This window comes from Bombus huntii, chromosome 11 (genome assembly GCF_024542735.1).
Source record: "Bombus huntii isolate Logan2020A chromosome 11, iyBomHunt1.1, whole genome shotgun sequence".
Taxonomy (NCBI): Eukaryota; Metazoa; Arthropoda; class Insecta; order Hymenoptera; family Apidae; genus Bombus; species Bombus huntii.
Genome location: NC_066248.1, coordinates 12,454,298 through 12,473,391, shown reverse-complemented (window position 1 = coordinate 12,473,391; position 19,094 = coordinate 12,454,298). Strand labels below are relative to the sequence as shown.

General features: G+C 38.0%; 1 protein-coding gene across 1 annotated transcript in view; it reads left to right on the top strand.

Moving 5' to 3' along the window:
- Positions 1-18,344, top strand: part of LOC126871154 (uncharacterized) — a 45,825-nt gene extending 27,481 nt beyond the window's left edge. Inside the window, exons 2-10 of the mRNA XM_050629630.1 lie at positions 11,055-11,415; positions 11,664-11,948; positions 12,045-12,318; positions 13,089-13,293; positions 13,431-13,615; positions 14,050-14,245; positions 14,406-14,618; positions 15,223-15,453; positions 15,533-18,344. Of these exons, the coding sequence (XP_050485587.1) occupies positions 11,055-11,415; positions 11,664-11,948; positions 12,045-12,318; positions 13,089-13,293; positions 13,431-13,615; positions 14,050-14,245; positions 14,406-14,618; positions 15,223-15,453; positions 15,533-15,702 (2,120 nt within the window). The 3' untranslated portion in view covers positions 15,703-18,344. The remainder of the gene's footprint in view (positions 1-11,054; positions 11,416-11,663; positions 11,949-12,044; positions 12,319-13,088; positions 13,294-13,430; positions 13,616-14,049; positions 14,246-14,405; positions 14,619-15,222; positions 15,454-15,532) is intronic.
- The last annotated feature ends 750 nt before the right edge of the window (positions 18,345-19,094 follow it).

The following is a 19,094-nucleotide window of genomic DNA, read 5'->3' as shown; positions in this document are numbered from 1 at the left end:
TTCGATTACACTTGAAGACTGTATTCTACCGTTTTGACAAGGAACTATTAACCAAATACCTCACAATGGCATAATTTTTCAAGTTGCACGACGTTTGTATTTGGATATTCGTCAGGATCAATTACACCATTTCTTTGTTCATTTCCTGACTGACGTGACTCTTTGTCCCGTCAAAACATTTGCACGAAGAGATCCGTACGTTCTATTAAATAATCCGCTGGCACAATGTAACCTTTGCCACGGAAATCACGAAATCTCATGAACCTCCCGCCTCATCTTTGCATAACATCGGCGGGATGAACGATGCCATGACATCAGAAGAATCATTCCGGCGTGGTGGACGACATGTCGAGGGGTTGTGTACATGTATTTCGTAGGCAGCAATCATGATTCATGTATTCCTGCAAGCGGTATCCTGGCGAAAATAAACCGCGAGTCATCAACCGGCTGTCTGTCTCGCTAAGAAACGAACGGATGGAAATAAAAGTGCGAACGAGAGGAACGAGTAGGCTCTCTAGACGAGATGCAAACCTAGACGCGAGTGCGTGCATCTTCTATCATACATTATTTTTTCCAACGTAATTGTCTTGTATCGACGCTGACAAAACGCTTCGAGTAGTCTTTCGTTTTACGTTGTTAGCGGACTGCGGATATTTATGAGAATTTGAATTTTTACGAATGTAACGAAATGAAAATAGAATCTAGACAGAAACTTGTTTCACTCACTAAATATCGTAATTATCGTTCTAAAATCCCTCGCAGCCATTCAGAGGTTCCTAAATATTCATGTTCGAAGTTTGCAACTTAATAGATTCTGATGTCTGAAGCTTCCTGGATGCAATGCTTTGGACTTTGAAAAAATTCTGAAATTAATGCATTTTGAAATTCCACAGTCGTCGATCTTTCAATCGGCCTTCGTTAATCAAATATTATAGATATTTAGTGAAATAGTCGAGCGCAGTCGGGAATAAATTTCATTTACAATAATGTCTCTTTTTAACCAGCTCCTTTCATTACCCTTCCCTTTTCTTCAGAAATAAATATTTTACTTTAAACGTTCTATTGTATATTTCGTATTTTATATAATTTTCCACAAATGCATCAACATTCGTACTGCATAATAACTATTATAGAATGTTGTTTCGATAATCTCTGGAAACTTTATTGCATTCGTTACGTAAAAAATTAGATCGGTATCTGAAGTAATTTTCGAATAACTCCGCCAAGCAATCAAAACTAATTTCCACTAGGTATATCTGATAAAGTGAAATGCAGTTACCGATCACTATCATAGTCGATATTACGGATGTGAAACTTACCTCGAAAATAATAGATTTATAAAGCCATATGTACTATGTAAAGTGTAATTAAGTCTGAATGGGGTTCTAATAAACGTTTTCACGGCAGAATAAGGTCCAAAAGCGTTTTACCGAGACACCTACTTGAATAATCGCCCAGAAAATTACAAAGATAAAACGACAAACTTTTGATTAGCCGAGAAATTGTTTATACCAATTCGCGTATCCTGGAGAAAAACGAAAGGAAACACATAAAATGTTCATCGTAAAAGTTGAATTATGTCTTCGTACATAACTCGCGGAGACAGTACGAACGACTATAAGGAAAAGTATTTGGAAAACATAACAGAGTTCAGATTTTATGACTCCGACATTTACAGCCTCATTAAAAGGGGCGCGTTCTGTGAAAGAGCCAATTTGGCATCACGTAAAAACCATCGACTTTCGCCGCGTAATTAATAATTAAATTATTAAACGTTTAGAACTAAAAGAAAGAAACAGATATCCTTCAACTCGAGAAGACTTATTTTCAATCTAGGAAATGCAGATACTATTTGATCGTTTTAAACAACCCTCTGTCCAAAGTGATTAAGGATAAACAAAAATATGCATCGCCTATTAACTATAGAAGTACTCAGACGAAAGGACAGAAGGTGCTTCAATAGGAAGGATCAATTTTCACTCACTAGAAAGATTGGAACCTTTCTGATCGTTTTAAGCAAATTCTTTGCGTGCAGTGATTAAGGATGTACAAAAATATACATCATTATAAAAGTATCCATTATAAAAGTACTGAAATGAAAGGATAGGGTGTATCTCAATGTACAGGATCAATTTCCATCCACTAGAAAGTGTAGAACCGTTTTGATCGTTTTGAACCAATCTCCACGCGAAATGATTGAGAATGAGAAAATACGAACAAAAATATACGTCACCCATTACAGAAGTAATCGGACACGTGGGAGGAGCTATAATTTCACGGAACATTTCTCGACGAAAGTACATACACATTTTGTTTCGTCTCTGTGAGCTGCCGGTCTGAGTATAATACCTGTGGGGAATCAAGGAAAGCGAAGCATTGGACGTTAGTAGGGCGATTTTAATGATAGAATCGGCCGTGAAATTTCATGGCGAGCTCGTGCACGCGTACTTCCGGTGTCTCATCGCCTGAGATCGTAAGCCTTTCACTTGCGTCAGCCGCTCCACCGAGTCATTAATTTGACCAGGCTGCGATTGCCTCGTTTATACGGTGAATTTATCGCCGGTGTACACAACGAAATCGTTTAAACCCGTGTACGTTTGATCACAGAGGGGACGTCTCTCCGGGAAACGGCACGTCGTATAAACACGCGGAAACGGATCCCAGAAATGGCCAGTTATACGCCTCGTTAAAATATCTGCAATCTTATTTTGAAAATGTTTGAAATATATCTTGTTTGAAATATACAACTGTCAAGAGTTGTTTGCTTTGGAGCGATCTGCAGGCGACGCCTTGACAAACAAAAGCATAAAAAACAGATGATAGATGACGAAGGCCATTCATCTCGCGTCAAACGTTAGGAAGCAAATGAACAAAACGACTTAATAACCTCGGACAAGAAACGGTGGCTTTTATTAAACCAACGCCATGCAATGGTGCCGCGCGAAACAACAATCACGTTGACGCATAAATCATGCAGATGATAGGTTTGATGAAAGCAAGAGAAAAGTGAGACATAAAAGACGGCCGCGTTCAATTGTACACGGCAATCTATGTAGACGTAATTCCGATGACTAGAAAGCTTTCGTTCGGAGTGAACTGTTATTACATTCATTAGCGCAATCGAAACGGTGTTTATGCGGCGCCGACGTTACGAACGAACGCGATGCAACACTCGCTGAACCTTCCCTTCACCTTCTGACGCTCTCCTGCCGTTTGCACAATACCTAGCTTTTGCACAACTCGAGGAACGCTTGTCGAGCGTGTTCCGTAAGATGAGACGAGGACAAGGACAAGGCCAAGTTCATTCGCGGATCATCACGCTTTCTATCTTAGCTTGTATTTCAAGCTATACACAGCATCCTTTAATCTCCTCTTTTTCACGCTAATATCTATGACATTCACGTGCACTGGAATATATATACGATATTCTTATTTCTTTATTTATTGTGCTGGTAAAAAGTATCGTTAGTTGAGTTCTCGAAGGGCATTGCTTGGAAAAGAGCAAGGAATGTTAATGAGATAAATGCAGTAGCTTTTTGCAGCGTGATAATTAGGATAGAGTTTTTAATCTGTTTCCATCTATAGATATCGAGGAAATAGTTGGACATGATTGTTTGATCTATTCGTGAACAAATGTAAAAACGTCGAAATGTAAACGGGTCAAGGTATATGGAACAATCGGGCGAGTAATCGATGGTTCAATAGTTGGAATAATTTCATTCCAATAATGGAACGGTGTATTATAATAATAGATGATCGTTATTATCTAATAGTCTCGAAGGATAGTGAGGTAATTTTTTACAATGTCAAGACACGAAAGTGTCTTTGTGTAATATAAACAGTCTGACATTTTGATTACTCGATCGTCGACAGTAAGAACGAGGACGCGAAACTACGATCAAGGCGCAACATTAAGCCTCGAATCAATAGCATTCCGTTACGATCTCACTTTGTTTGAACTTTACCTTTTGTTTGAACTTTAGAGCGATGAGCCTTTGTGACCATGTAGTCTCGTGACTACAAATATCATGCGAATATCGCCGAATAACGGTCCGCCTACGAAACGAATCTTATGCACAGTTAGTCACTTCTTCGTCGATTATTCTGCGGTTCAAAATAATCGTGTTAGAAAAAAGCATCTGAGAGCATTTCATTAACGTTTTATTTACAAAGAAATAAAAAATATTGGTAGATTACACAACAGGAACAATAATTCAATCATCTAACTGTGCGGGAAATAATTATCGCGATCATTAACGATACGTAATAAAACGAAACCGTAATATCCTCACGCAACACGCTAAATTCTGCTCTCACTTCCTTACGCGCTTGCAAATCTAGCCGCGAATACGATATATTATCGAACGACCGTTGCACGTTGCGATACTCACATTTATCACAATTATTTATAAACACCGTGAATAAACTGCGCTTGATAAAGGTAGTCAGATCTGTCTGTAAATTTTTTTATTTTAATTTTACTTTTCTATTTTTATTGTTTGCAATATTATATTTATAGTAGAACTCCATTTATATAAACTTGTCGGGAAGCAACTAGTTTATATAATCCAGATAACTGGATTCGACAGACAGCAGTTCATTTTATCAGGCATTAATTAAAGCTTTATTCAAATAAATGTAGTTCATATAAATGTATATAACGTATAATGTACAATAATATTGTAATTACAAATAATGTAACGTTTAATATTAATAAAATAATATAACGACGTGAAACTATATAACATTCACTATAAATCTCGAAAGAACAGTTTAATGTCTCGTTAGATCTACCCGAGCAGTATGGAACGAACGACCATCCGTCCGATAATTTAATTAAAGGTTAGACACCGAACAGTTCGTTTTGCGCGCATCAACGTTCCCCTGTTTATTCAAGTACGACGCCAAAGTTCAATCGCATACCAAAGGAAAGGACAAACTTTGACTCGTGACACGATCGACGTCGAAGGCTTGACATTTAAGCGTTGCCAACGGTCCCGTTTTATTTCCTTTGTCCCAGTTCGACGTCCTGTTGTTTCGAACTATCCTTTCGAGCGTGTGAAACGGATCGATCGCCTATAAGAATACTGAATCAGAACAAAGAGCACGCGCAAATTACAACAGTTTAAAAGCAACGTATACTATTCGAGAGTTTCGTATCATGAAATCTACGTGAGACGATGAAATTAACACGTTTTCAACTGGTAATTTTATGGTAATGGTAAACTAGAAATCCTACATTCGCAAGTTTCTACAATTAAAAGAACGTACTATTATTAATTCATATAAATGAAAGGAATTTTTCTTTCGTAAAATTTTTTTCCATTTCAATTCCTCTGAATATTTATCTCATTTTTCATCAATCCATTAATCAAACTATTAGTTTCAATGGAGTCGATCAATTGGCTTATTACATCGTACAGTAATCGTGAAACTCGTCGTTAATGTAATGAAACATGGAAGACGGCATTGTATAACCGATGAATTACAGCATAAGTATGGCGTAACTGGAAAGATTTTCTAAATTAAGATGTTAAGGCGACGTGGGAGGTTTTGACGTATACTAAATTAACTACTCCTTAAATAGAGGTTAATAAGACAGCACAGGTGTGAAATATACTTCATTGTGCACGTTATTAACCTGACATGTTCGATAAAAGAAATGAAAGTGAAAGATTTAAGAAAACACATTTCGAAGCACGGCTTTCTTGTTAATTTCTCGGCTGCTCTGATCGAAATTCGGCGTTCAAACCCCAGTTTAATTTATTTACTTCTTAACCCTTGTTAACCTTAATCGAATACCGCTTGTTCACACCAATCCTTCAAAAGATGTCTTAATTTTAAATCTCTTTAATTGCTTCCAATTCGTTGATTCGCGTCAGCTTGACAACCGACGTGTTCATTTATGTACGGAACGCCTCAATTCATGTCTTGTAGAGGCAAATTACGAATTTGAATATCTCTCATGATCTGTTCAGATTACCATTTTCTAAGCCTTGTTCAGACCAGTTAAATTACTTTATTAATGTAAATCTGTTATTTACTAAACTGAAATTATCCTTTCAAATTTTAATATCCTGGTTTTCATTAGCCAAATCACTTGACTTTTATAAACATAAATTTCAAATCCAGTTACTTCAAACTAATGTGAAGGAGTCTTAAAATAAATTATTAACAATTTCTCCATCAATCCAGTTTTCACACAAACGTATCCTTATTTTTTAAGCAAGCCTTTTTGTACCAGGTTTTACATTTAATTTTCATAGTATCAAATTATTATCGCTACACGAAAGAACTATCAAATCATACGAAACTTCATTCACTTTGGCCTTATTAAATAATATATTAAATGCCATAATAAATACAATAGTGCGCCAATACCTTTTTAGCCACTACAAGTGACCTAAAACCCTTCCAAAACATCGTTTCTTTCGTCATTTCATTTGACTCAGTTCTATCTTTCTTTCACAATGGTCCATCTTCCCTTCCGTAACCGTACTCTTACCTTGACTAACAACAAAACTAGCATTTTCCCAACGAAGGACTGAAGGAATTGCTGGACACATTACACATTCGTATTGTTCTTTCCTCCCATGACGTACAAACTGGACTGTCACGACCATTGCTTTATCGCCGTGTCATCATAAAAGGCATTCGCGTGACAGGGTTTCTAGTCAGCCGACGTAGGTGGACTCTCTAACCCCGGTCTGCGAGTTCGACCATAGACATGCGGCTGGTATATTATGTAAACCGCGTTTCCTTACGAGTTCCATCTTACATAAACCTATGAAAATTGCGTAATAGAATACAATCCACGAGACGTCAGATGATGACACATCGAACTGGAGATCCGTCATTACAGGTGGCGTGCGAAATACAGTGAAAGTCTGCCGTCAGGGCGGCATCGCAGCCACAATGTTGTTTTGACAAATTTGTTCGACCGTTTCTAACGATAAGTGCAAGTCGTTTAAAGACCAATTGAAACACGGCGTAGCGCAGGTGACTTTGACGTTTTCTTAACGCATCCCGTGCCTTCACGCAGGACCAGTTTTCACGTATTTCAAAATCCGAATCACAGAAATCATTAAATGCGTGAATTTATTCACGCTTTCTATTCTTACCACTTGTAAACGTTCTCGTATATTATTTGTCTTTACCGAGTTTACATCGCCTTTAGCACAGAACAGTAGCCACACAATGCTCGGGCGATAATCTCGTGGCATTAGATATAAAACGATATTTCGCGAAATTACAATATTTCGACGATTACCTGGAGATTCGTAGCTTATAAGTTATCCGAGGATATCGTAATCTGACAAGTTATCGCAGATCCTGTTAATTTCGTGTTTCACGTTTTTCGTCCCATTATCTTGTTGCTAATGGCTTCCCAGCTGCGCAACAATGTGACAAATCGTGTTCTTCCGGACGAATGATAAATCAGGGAACAAATGCAAAACTTTCTACATTGGACTGTGCTGAAATTGAGAGTTTTACCGACCCTCTAACAACAGTAAATTTTAATCTACATTCTTTTCTTACCTACTCAGTTAGGTAATCGAATGGTTTACGAAATTGCTACGAGAATTGTAGAAGAGCGAAAAACCAGCTTCACTTATGCTCTTATCTATTTTATAGACCTTTTTTTTCATTAACGAGAACTCATTGCGAGTCCAAGTATCGATTACTAAAATGCCGTTGCGACAGAATTCCTTTTCAAGCGAATCGTGCTTTGTTTTATCAACCATTCGTTTAGTACCAATCGGTAACAAGTAATTTGCTGGTAGCGCGAACGAAGCTCAAGAAAACCCCGTGGAATGCAATAATTATCGAACATTATATATGTATATATATTATAAATTTCAATTTTTTCATCGACAGAATCCATCAATTCAGATAGCTTAGAAGCATTAGAAAGAAGAAGAAATTGTGATCCTTCAGAGAAATTTCTCCAGCAATCGCATCGCTGCAAACTTTTACGCGGAAACGTTGCAAAACGGATTGATCGAACAGCGATTTGCATATACTTTCGAAGAAATGTCAGGCGTGAATGTATCTAGATGCGGGAAATGATCAAAATAACACGAAGTTCGTAGTGTGGCCTAATGGATGATAATTTACGTTCAAATTTATATTTGCCTTCTTGATTTGTGGAAGATGGTTCGTTCGGTAACAACAGTTTTCATAGTCACGCTTACTTAACGTATTGAGAAAAATAATCGAGATAGTGTAGTTCCGTACTTCTTTCCGCTGCATTATTTTCTGTCTTCTTCGTGGAATATTCAAAGAGCGTGGTTGCCATCGTGTTCACCACGAAAGCTATGGTACAGTTTAGACAAATGGTAGCTTTCAAGCTTATACGCGAAGTTCAAAGCTTTGTAGATGTACCGCGGCTGTCTGGGAAAAAAATTCGCATACCAAGCGAGCGGCATAATTCATCCGCAAAGAATTTTTACGTCACGATGTCTGTTCGGTGTAGGGTCGTAAATAATGCACGCCTATGCCAGTTGCGGACGAGGCCGACCGCCTGGCGTGCGACCGGATAGAACGCTGAATTACAATACTATAAACCTTTAAGAATAGTTGCGTAGGATCGTTAAATATCCAAAAACAGTTCTTGTGTCAATTCGGTGCTCAGTCTTGTTCCCATAGAAAAGTACAGGTAAATAATAGTGTCAATCGTGCATGGAGAATTTGATTAATTAGTCTATTAGGTTATAACGTTTCTCGTACCAGTTCTAAGTTTTACACAATGAAGGTCATTATTAAGAAATAGGAAAACGCTTCTACTGAGAAATTTATTAATTACACTATTACGCCACACGGTTTTGATATTGCTTATGAGTCTTAAACAGCGGAAGACGTTTTGAAATAAAACGTAACATTTTTTCATAGAAAATTCATATGATCTTAATACAGATCGATTAAAACATCTGAGAACTAACACATGTTTTGACGATTACTTATGAGATGATATGATAATTTTTTTAATGACAAATAGTAGGAAACTATTTATCTCTTAGAGAAACAGTATTTGATACAGTTCTAAGAATAAAGAATTTCTTCCTTGTCAGATAAAATAAGTACGTATGAATGTATATCGAACTTTCGAATTTTTCCAGTGTTCAATTGATGTATATTGTATGTATACTTAATCGACGCTGTTTTATCGATGAATATTTATCTTTCTCTACTTTCCATCAATGTCATTCTTCACAATTGTACACTCGTTACATGAGTAACACCAGATTTTCCAGTTTCATTGGAAGTCCCACGCGACATCGACGGTTTTACCGCGGCAATGAACAAATACGGTGAGGCAAGTGTACCGCGTGATTTTTATTCATCGAACGTTACCCTAGATCAACATTCTACGAGAGCTTTGAAGCCGCGGCGAGTGCTACGCAATCCGAAATTCCTTCAGATCCTTTTTTAATGTTCTCGTGCTCACGATTTTTTTCACGTGGCAAAACCGGTTTGTAAAGCACTGTCTAGCTCGGCAATGATTTTTAACCGAAACTATGATATTCATAGAAGTTCCAAATTATCTCCGTTAGAATTCTGTTCATTTCGATTTCAGACAGCAACGGATTATACGCGAAAAAATTGCTCAAGATTGAGTTTCCTTTTGTAAAAGAACCAGGAAAAACAATGTTACAAACGTTAACAAAAATTTTGCAAAAGGAAACTGATTTTCCCATGAATATTTCATAGAAACCAACAAGTAATGCAATCGAAATAAAATCAGAATTGCTTGAGGTATTGAAACGAAATCCGAGATAATAACAGAAAAATAAATTACGAATACGGTGTTCTATAATTGGGTATCCGAGTGGCCGCGGGCCGTGGCATCTATGTTGTGAAAACCGCTCGCGAAAGTCACTCGAGCGTCGCGATAATTAAAGGGAAAATATAGCACGAAGCGTGCTGCTAATGTGACCATCAAATTAATCGTGGTTCGCTCGCGCGTTACTCTCATCCTGGGCCGCACACCTCGTGGTTATAACTCGACCTGTAGCCGTTATAATTAATGTGTTAATCGTTCTTTGTACCTGCTATTAATTATCCTATTGACTAATAATGCAATTTCGGGGACGGTGAATTTTTTTCTTTCTCAACGTTTGTCACGATCGAAGCAACGAGGACAGGCTTATTAGTTGCACAACAAAATCATCTATTCGCTATCTTCGTCGAGGGTCAAGATAAAGATAATTCAACGATAACGTCTACCTTGACTCGCGAGAGTTTGCGTCTGTACCCAAGAACAATTTCTCTCGTAAATCGCCTTCTCTCGCATACTTTTGTAGCATTGAACCGACAAGCACGCCCGAGATAAATGATCGTTTTTAGGACTGTGAATGTGCATTAGGAGCCGGTAGCGCGTTTTAATCGGGGCTATTTTTCCTTATAAATCGAGGAGTAACTTTTACACGTACCACGTGAAACGATACAAGAGAACCTTTCGAATTTTTTGCAAGTCTCGTTGCTTTCTTCGTGCCACGCTTGTTTCATCTATCGTCATAATGGTAGCGTTGAAACAATATTAGGCGCCGTATTGCACGTGTATAGTATGTCGCATCACCATCGTCGTAACTGTTATAGTTATGGAATGCTGTAGCGTTGAAACATGTATTTACCTGTTATAAATAGCAATAGATTGTATCGTTTACCCGCTGTTAATTATCTACATCTGCTGTATTGTACCTTATACTCGTTCTGCTACAATATTTTTCACCTGCGCGTTATTATATCGCGAAAACCTCGAAGAAAAGCACCTTCCAGTTTACCTGTCGATCGTTTTCTTAGTCTTCTTGCTGGCAGCTTCTCTCTTCGTGTTGAGTTCTACGTTTATTCGAAACCTTTAAATCACCTTTGGTCATATCCTGTAAAACCAGTTTTCTTAATTTTAAATTAAATAGGACACTGTTGTTTTAATCGTACCATTTATGTAATTTATTAGATATAGCGAATTAAATGTTAATTTAAATTCAGATATTTTAACTTTCAAATTCAAATTCTAAAATTTACATTTTTTAATTTTAAACGACTAATTACAGATGTGATCGCCGATCAGACGCCAGCATCTTCTTTCTGGACTCCAACTATTAAGACAGGCAATATCTTTACCGATGATAGCGCCGACTTTTTCCCCTCGAGTCATGGCTTGGTGCAGACCCATCCGACCGGTAACGTATTTAGAAGTGGTTTCGGCGGAATCGACAATCTTGGTAGTCGGGGGGTGACTGTCAGGCCACCAAGGACGAGACCCCTTGACTATAGCGAACGCGCCACGGCTGAATTACGACGAAATCCGGCGCTTTCCTCGCCGGACGAGTGTGCCAGAGCTTGTCGCGAAAATGAACCTCCGAGGATATGCTACTATCACTTCACTCTTGAGTACTATACTGTACTTGGAGCGTGAGTATCATCTTTCAGAATCTTTAGCCAAGAACAAAATTCATGAATATAAAATTCTTTCTTAACATCTTAGCTGCGATAGGAAAACAGAAATGAGAATAATAAAGAAACAAATCTGCATTTAAATTCTCAAACTTTTTAATTCACTTTCAAATTTTTAGTCTATTAGACACTCAAACTTCAAATTGAGACATTTAAATTTCCAAACTCAAATTTATGCAATTTTAATATTTTTTCATAATTTATAGGGCATGCCAAATTTGCACTCCCAACGCAACTAACGTCGTTTGGAGCGACTGCCAGTGCGTTTTAGCAGATGGCGTGGAACGAGGTATTTTAACAGCGAATAGAATGGTTCCGGGACCAAGCATTCAAGTCTGTCAGGGTGACAAAGTCGTGATTGACGTGGAAAATCACATCGAAGGTATGGAAGTTACCATTCACTGGCACGGTGTATGGCAAAGAGGAAGCCAATATTACGATGGTGTACCGTTTGTAACGCAATGTCCTATTCAGGAGGGTAGCACATTCAGGTAACTATAAACCAATTTTGTTTCTTCATTTCGCTTTTCTTTCCAAACATTTCGCTTTTCTTTTCATACATTTATCACGTGCTTGTGTACGCATAGGTACCAATGGTTAGCTGGGAACGAAGGTACGCATTTCTGGCATGCTCACACAGGATTACAGAAAATAGACGGTCTCTACGGAAGTATCGTAATACGTCAACCACCAAGCAAAGACCCTAACAGCAACCTTTACGACTACGATCTCACTACCCACGTTGTCCTCCTTAGCGACTGGTTCCACGAGAACGCGGCCGAGCGTTTCCCTGGTCGTCTTGCAGTTAACACCGGTCAAGCGCCTGAAAGCGTATTGATCAACGGGAAAGGGCAATTCAGGGTACAAATCGTCAAATTTATCCTCGTTATGTTATGTCTTGTTTTTCCATCTTCGAAAAATATTTACGATACCTATAAATTAAGTCGTAATCATATATGTCCTTACTTCGTTCACTTTTCCTTTCTCTCTGAGTCTGTTTCTAATTGTCTGGACATCCTAATAAAAATTTCTTCACCCAGAATTGGAACCTTATTCACGTATAAATTTTTCATCATTTTGGTGAATCTTATTTCATCAGTCTCAATTTCAGTGTCTCAACTATTCGCAAGAATTATTCATAACTACATAATCTTTTATACTGTGTTTCCTTCTCCTCATATTTTTTAATGATCACTTCCTTACCCAAAATAGGATCTTGACTAATATATAAATGTATAATTAGTCTAGTGACTTCATATTTCAATGTTTATATCGTGTAGAAAAATTATTTACCACTGCACATACCCTCTTACTTACTTACTTTACTTTCTTTTACTTCTCTTTTAAATCTTAATAAATCTTGTCGCCCAAAATAGGAACCTCATTAGCATATAAATTTCCAATCACCCCAATGACGGAATACCATAGTCACCGCATCTAAAATCTCTCATTCCTCTACTAGATTTTAATAAATCTCGTCACTCAAAACACGACCTCCATCAGCATATAAATTTTCAATCATCCCCATGATCTCATATTTCAGTCTGTAAACTGACTGAAAAAATCCTGAAACTCTGATGAAGCCCCATACAAACGACGTGAGACATTCTAGAACCCGTTTCTGTCCGCAGGATCCCAACACCGGTTTCATGACGAATACACCCTTAGAGGTGTTCACTATAACTCCCGGCCGTCGTTATCGTTTCCGACTGATCAATTCCTTTGGATCGGTCTGTCCATCTCAGATCACGTTCGAAGGTCACTCCCTTACCGTGATCGCGACCGACGGAGAAGCAGTCCAGCCAGCCACGGTGGACACGATCATCTCATTCTCCGGTAAAAATCCTCTAACCTCGATTACTCGATTTTATATACCCTCCGAGATCAGAGGGAAAGCGCATTCGCTTTTATTTTCCTAGACTTTAATTGAGGTACGGTTGTGAAAGTGAAGTATCTACTTGCATGATTTACAGGCGAACGATACGACTTCGTAATAAATGCGGATCAACCGGTCGGCGCGTATTGGATTCAAGTTCGTTCGCTCGGCGAATGCGGTATTCCGCGTGCTCAACAGCTAGCCATATTACGATACGCTCGTGGTCCTTACCAACCGACTACTACGGCACCAACTTACGATTTTGGTCTCCCGCAAGGTGTTGTAAGTATCACAAATGTCATTACTTTAAATAAAGAGCCATACTTTGAGTAGAAGTAGTTCCTTTAATTGCAGGAATTTAACTAAAGTAAATGTTAAGCAAACAAACCAAATTAGTGCAATAAAGTACTTCTTCTAGACAGGTAATGGGAACAGCCTTGTTTCTATGAGTGGAAAGGATCCAAAAAGATTCAATAAAATAAAATAATTTTTAGAATTTTGTCATTAATATCTATAGGCAATTGATGGAATGAAGAATATGTCTTAGGAAATTTAAAATAAAGCAAGAAACTAATCTGTCAATGATCTATATGTATCGTTTATACTTATCAGCTACGGTCAACTATAGATAACACAAAAATCGAAGAACTTTCTATCTTACCAGTAGTAGATAAAGAGACTCGATATTTCCTGATTACCAAACCACTTATTTGCAGGTACTGAATCCTCTGGACGCGATTTGCAATCGTCAACGAGATGATGCGATTTGCGTGAGCCAGCTGAAGAATGCTCGTCAAATTGATCAAGGAATTCTTCAACAACGTCCAGATGTGAAAATATTCTTGCCATTCCGCTTCCTCTTCTACAGGCCAGAAGAAGTCTTCCAGCCTCAAACGTATAATCGATTCTTGGGTAAGCGGCCTTACGGACGATTTCAAAATCGCACTAGGTTCCTTTCTTAAAGGATGGCTTCTTTTTCCTTTGATCTGTCGCAAGAATTCATTACCATCGAATCCATTAAGATGGAATTCAAACCAAGCCGTTTATCATTCCGCGTTTGTACTTTTCACAGTCGCCCCGACCGGAGATCATGTAATCTCTCTCGTCGATGAAATCTCGTTCACATTTCCGCCGGCGCCTCCGCTTTCGCAAATCGATGATATCCCGCCCGAACAGTTTTGCAACGGTGACAACAGGCCTGCTGACTGCGGCGCTAACTGCATGTGCACCCATCAGGTTGATATCCCGCACAACGCGGTCGTCGAAGTGGTTCTCGTAGATGAAGGTACGATCTTTTTCTAAAAAAAGAACTTTGGAAACATATGAAGATCATAGAACAAAAACGTGATGAGTCATATTTTTCATTTTATCAAGGCAATATCCTTTTATTAAATTTTATCTACATATTTTCATCATTCTCTTATTTTTCATAAAATTTCATAAATTTATATATATTATTAATACTTCAATTTCATACTAAGATGCTTTCCTTTACCAATCAGGTAACGTGAAATTTAGAAAATCAAGAAAAGCGGACTAACCATGTTTCTCTTATGTAGTCTTCATATACAATACATACATATACACACTAGCATTGTCTTAACTCGCTGGGATTTTATTTCGTTAGCTAGTCCATCGGTTTGTGAAGTTAATTTCGTAGAGTAATAATAAGTAAGGTCAGACATTCGTAACTCTCTCGTGTTCGATGAAGACGGAATACACTTGGGATTTTCTAAAGATGTATAAAGTCTTAGAAATATTAAGTTCTAGAAATAAAACCCGTGGCTTTTTGATGTTGTATTGCTGTAAATCAAATTCCAAGTGCATATACCCCTTACAAATCTGGATATATAGAAAGTAATTCTATGGTATGATTAATTTTTCTACAGTTCAGCAACCCAATCTGTCGCATCCTTTCCACCTACACGGTTACGCTTTCAATGTAATTGGTATCGGTCGCTCCCCGGACAAAAACGTGAAGAAGATCAATCTGAAACACGCGTTGGATCTCGATAAAAGGGGTCTTCTCAATCGACAGTTCAATTTGCCACCTGCCAAGGACACTATAGCTGTTCCAAACAACGGCTACGTCATTTTCCGCTTCCGCGCAGACAATCCTGGTGAGCGAAACTGCGCAACGCGATTACACGTTTATAATTGAAATCATTGCGATCATTCAACGTCATTTCTCCTTTTCAGGATACTGGCTGTTCCATTGTCACTTCTTATTCCACATCCTTATCGGAATGAATTTAATTCTACACGTTGGAACACATGCCGATCTTCCACCAGTGCCGCCGAATTTCCCAAGATGCGGAGATCACCTACCGCCCATAACACCGCCATCGTTATTAGACTCATTTCACTGATCCATCCTAAGGAAAGTGAGAAATTAGAGGCGGTCCAAAGCATACACGATATTTTTAGCGTATTCCTGTAAAGTAGTCAGTATGCTGTAGCGAATCTATTTCGTAAATTTTCCTCTCGTTGGATCGTTCGTCAGAGAACGCTCTACGCGAGAAACAAAAAAAATGGAGGAACAGAGCGAGCGAAAGAGTGTATAAGAGAGAAAGAGAGAGAGAGGGAGGGAGAGAGAGAAAGAGTCAGAGTGAAAGAAGAGAGTAAAAGAGACTCATGGTCTTCGAAAATACGAGGTTCATGAATCAAACGATAGGAGAACAGGCGGAAAGAGAATTCTTAATCAGGCACACCAACAGACATCCCTTTTGCTGCCGCAATGGCGATCGTTCCCAAAAGACGGTAACGAATCCACTCGCTGGCAACAGCCAATATTTATTATGTCCTAGATGCTTTACTTTGCCACTTTATGCGAATCAACGCCCCATTTCAATTACGTGACAAGAAAGAAACGCGTCAAGAAAGAACGACGCCGGTGATCTATACACCGGTACTCGAGAGTATCCTCAGCCGGTTGCCGAAAGGAAATCGTGAAAAGTTACTAACATTTGTAACTGTGTACATAATGTAGAAATAATTGTGTTACATTTTAACAAGACATTAACGTGGGAGTTGTTTGGGATAAAATGGCGCGCGGAGGAATCTTTGCGAAAACAATGCGCACGGCGTGGAAACCTTTCACCATGAGATGATCGATCAGCGATCATTAGAGTAACGCTGTATAAGGATATTCGATCCGTTTCATTTGAATGAGCGTAGACCACTAGCTTGAGCGAAATGGCCCGATACACGAGCGACGAAACGCTTCGCTGGATCGAGTGCAGGTTCCTAAAGTGGCCTTTTTAGTTAGGAAGGAAAATTCGTGCCCATAACTGGCGCATGTGGCTTTCGTTCTTGTCCTTGTCAGCATTTCAAGTAGTGCAGTTAGGGTATATACATACTGGAGGAAAGGTAACTTTAGCGTATCACCTAATATGTGGAGAATTAAAAGAAATGAGAAAAAGATACAAAAAATATTCGTAGATAATTAGTGTCAAAGAAGATGGTTGGAATGTCGAAGAAATTTCTCGACGTAGCCGCGGATGTATCGGTATTTCCGTTCACCTTTTACGAAATACACGCACCAGGCTGCATCGTTACTTGCCTTCCTCTTTTTGTTCTAGAAATTAACGATTTACGATACTATTCATTATTTATTTTGCTCAGCATGAAATTTCGACTTAATCTCGGGTACGTTCGATTCCTCGCTGAGCTTAACACAGCGGGCGAACCATTTCATTGGTCATTTGCGAACATTGAATCCTTGAATCAATACTCGATCAACTATAATGTATATTCAGGCTATACTTGTTCTTATAGTACTTAACCATTTTTCGAATGACAGTCGATATTTTATCGTTAAATAAGCAAACATTAGCACGTAGACAGATTTGCTGTCGCTGATTTATACATACCTATATATTTCTACACTTATTCATGGTGCTTCCATTTTTCCTTCTACTATTTTTTTGTTTTATTCTATCACGATATTAGAGAATTCATGTTAAAACAACTACTCGCAACTCACAATTACAAGGCTTGATACCGTTGAGAGCGATCACGACTCAGTGCTAACTGCATCCTCGCGAGTCGCGCACGACAAACACACGTGCACCACGTCACGATACTCGCCGTTTTGTAGATAATATTCTTCTATTTCACTTCGCTAAATACACTCAACAAAACCGTTAAAACACGAAATACTCGATCGTGGCGATACTTAATCACTGACGGATTAACATGGTGTACGTCGTCTATACGGATATGTATTTTATGACGTCGCTTTTTAGCGATGATAGCACGTTTGTTTCGTAGAAGAGAGTGTCTCTGACGTTGCACGGCCCGCTATGGAACCCCTGTGATTTATTTCACGTAATTTATGGTGAAGAAGCTCAACCTTTCTAACAGGAAAGAAATAACAACCAGAGGTACTCTCTTTGGTATTGTTAAAGATAAAACACGTACGCTAATCTTCGTTTTCAGAATTTTTTCTGCGAGACCATTTATTTTTATTGGCCTGCCTTGAATTTCTCAGGGCAACGTTCTTTTACACGTGTTCGATAAGGGCAAGTTTTCGAGAACGAAGAACTGTCATTAGTCAGACGTTCAATCACTATTTATTTATGAAAAATTTTGTTTCTCTACACGAGTTTCGTGTTGACAAAGGATATTGAAATATTGCATGTTATTTCTGTTATGAATTAATTTTCTTCCCCTTTTAACTTATTTATACACTTTTGATGGTGGATCTATAACGTACAAATACACTTTTATAAGATCAACTAGCAGAGATTGTCACTGAATGTACAGAGAAGTGTCACTAAAAACGTACTGTGTGCTTAACCAAAATGTTCAATGACAAAATTACAAAAAGTCGAACATTTCTAATAATAATTTATGCAACGAAAATTTCTGACAGATTCAGCGGTTATTGTCCACATGAAGAGATGAGTTTTCGTGTTTTTTGTACAGGTAGTATTTAAGCGAGTAATTCGCGTATATGCCGTTATCAAGTGAAGATGTACATTTAATAATAAATTTTTTTTTAAAAGCTCGACTATCTTTTTACTTTGGTCGATGAAAATCTCATAATCCCATTGCATGGTCTATAAAAGATCATTTCATTCTTTTATCACTATGCTACGTGATAAGATGCTGACCTAACTTTCTTAAAAACCGAGGACAACGACCATGCATGAAACTAGAATACTGTTATCGTTAACGTTAACAAGTTCCGCGTTAAATGAAGTTGCAAAAGTAGCGGTACTCAGATTCAGTCAATTAAGCCAGAGGAGAACAGCACGCTTAACCCGGATATGTGATCTCTTCCGAATAACTAACGGCGTCACATTCAATGAAAGGAACATTCAAGAGGTCTCGTTTCGAAATGTATTAGTTCGTAACTTGGTTAAACGTGATATTTAAACATTTTCAATAACATTTTTCGTTATTGGTGTTTAATTATATTTTATTAGACGTTTATTAAAAAACTGCAGATTTTTATGCACTTATAGGAAATTTGGAGACGTAAAAGTACAGAAAGATATATAAAATATTGAAAATAGAATGTTCATTGTAATATGTATTTAGTAGGTGAAACAAATATCTATTTATATTCCATTTCTTTGCGTTTATTTAAAGATAAATCTGCAGAAATTTGTCGGAATTTTATGCATTTATGAGAAATTTGAGGATATAAAGATACACAGAATGCAGGCAATAAACAAAAATATATGAAATATCCAAAGTAGAATATTCATTATAACAATACTTAATAGGTAAAATTTAGTAGTGCTTGGGTTTA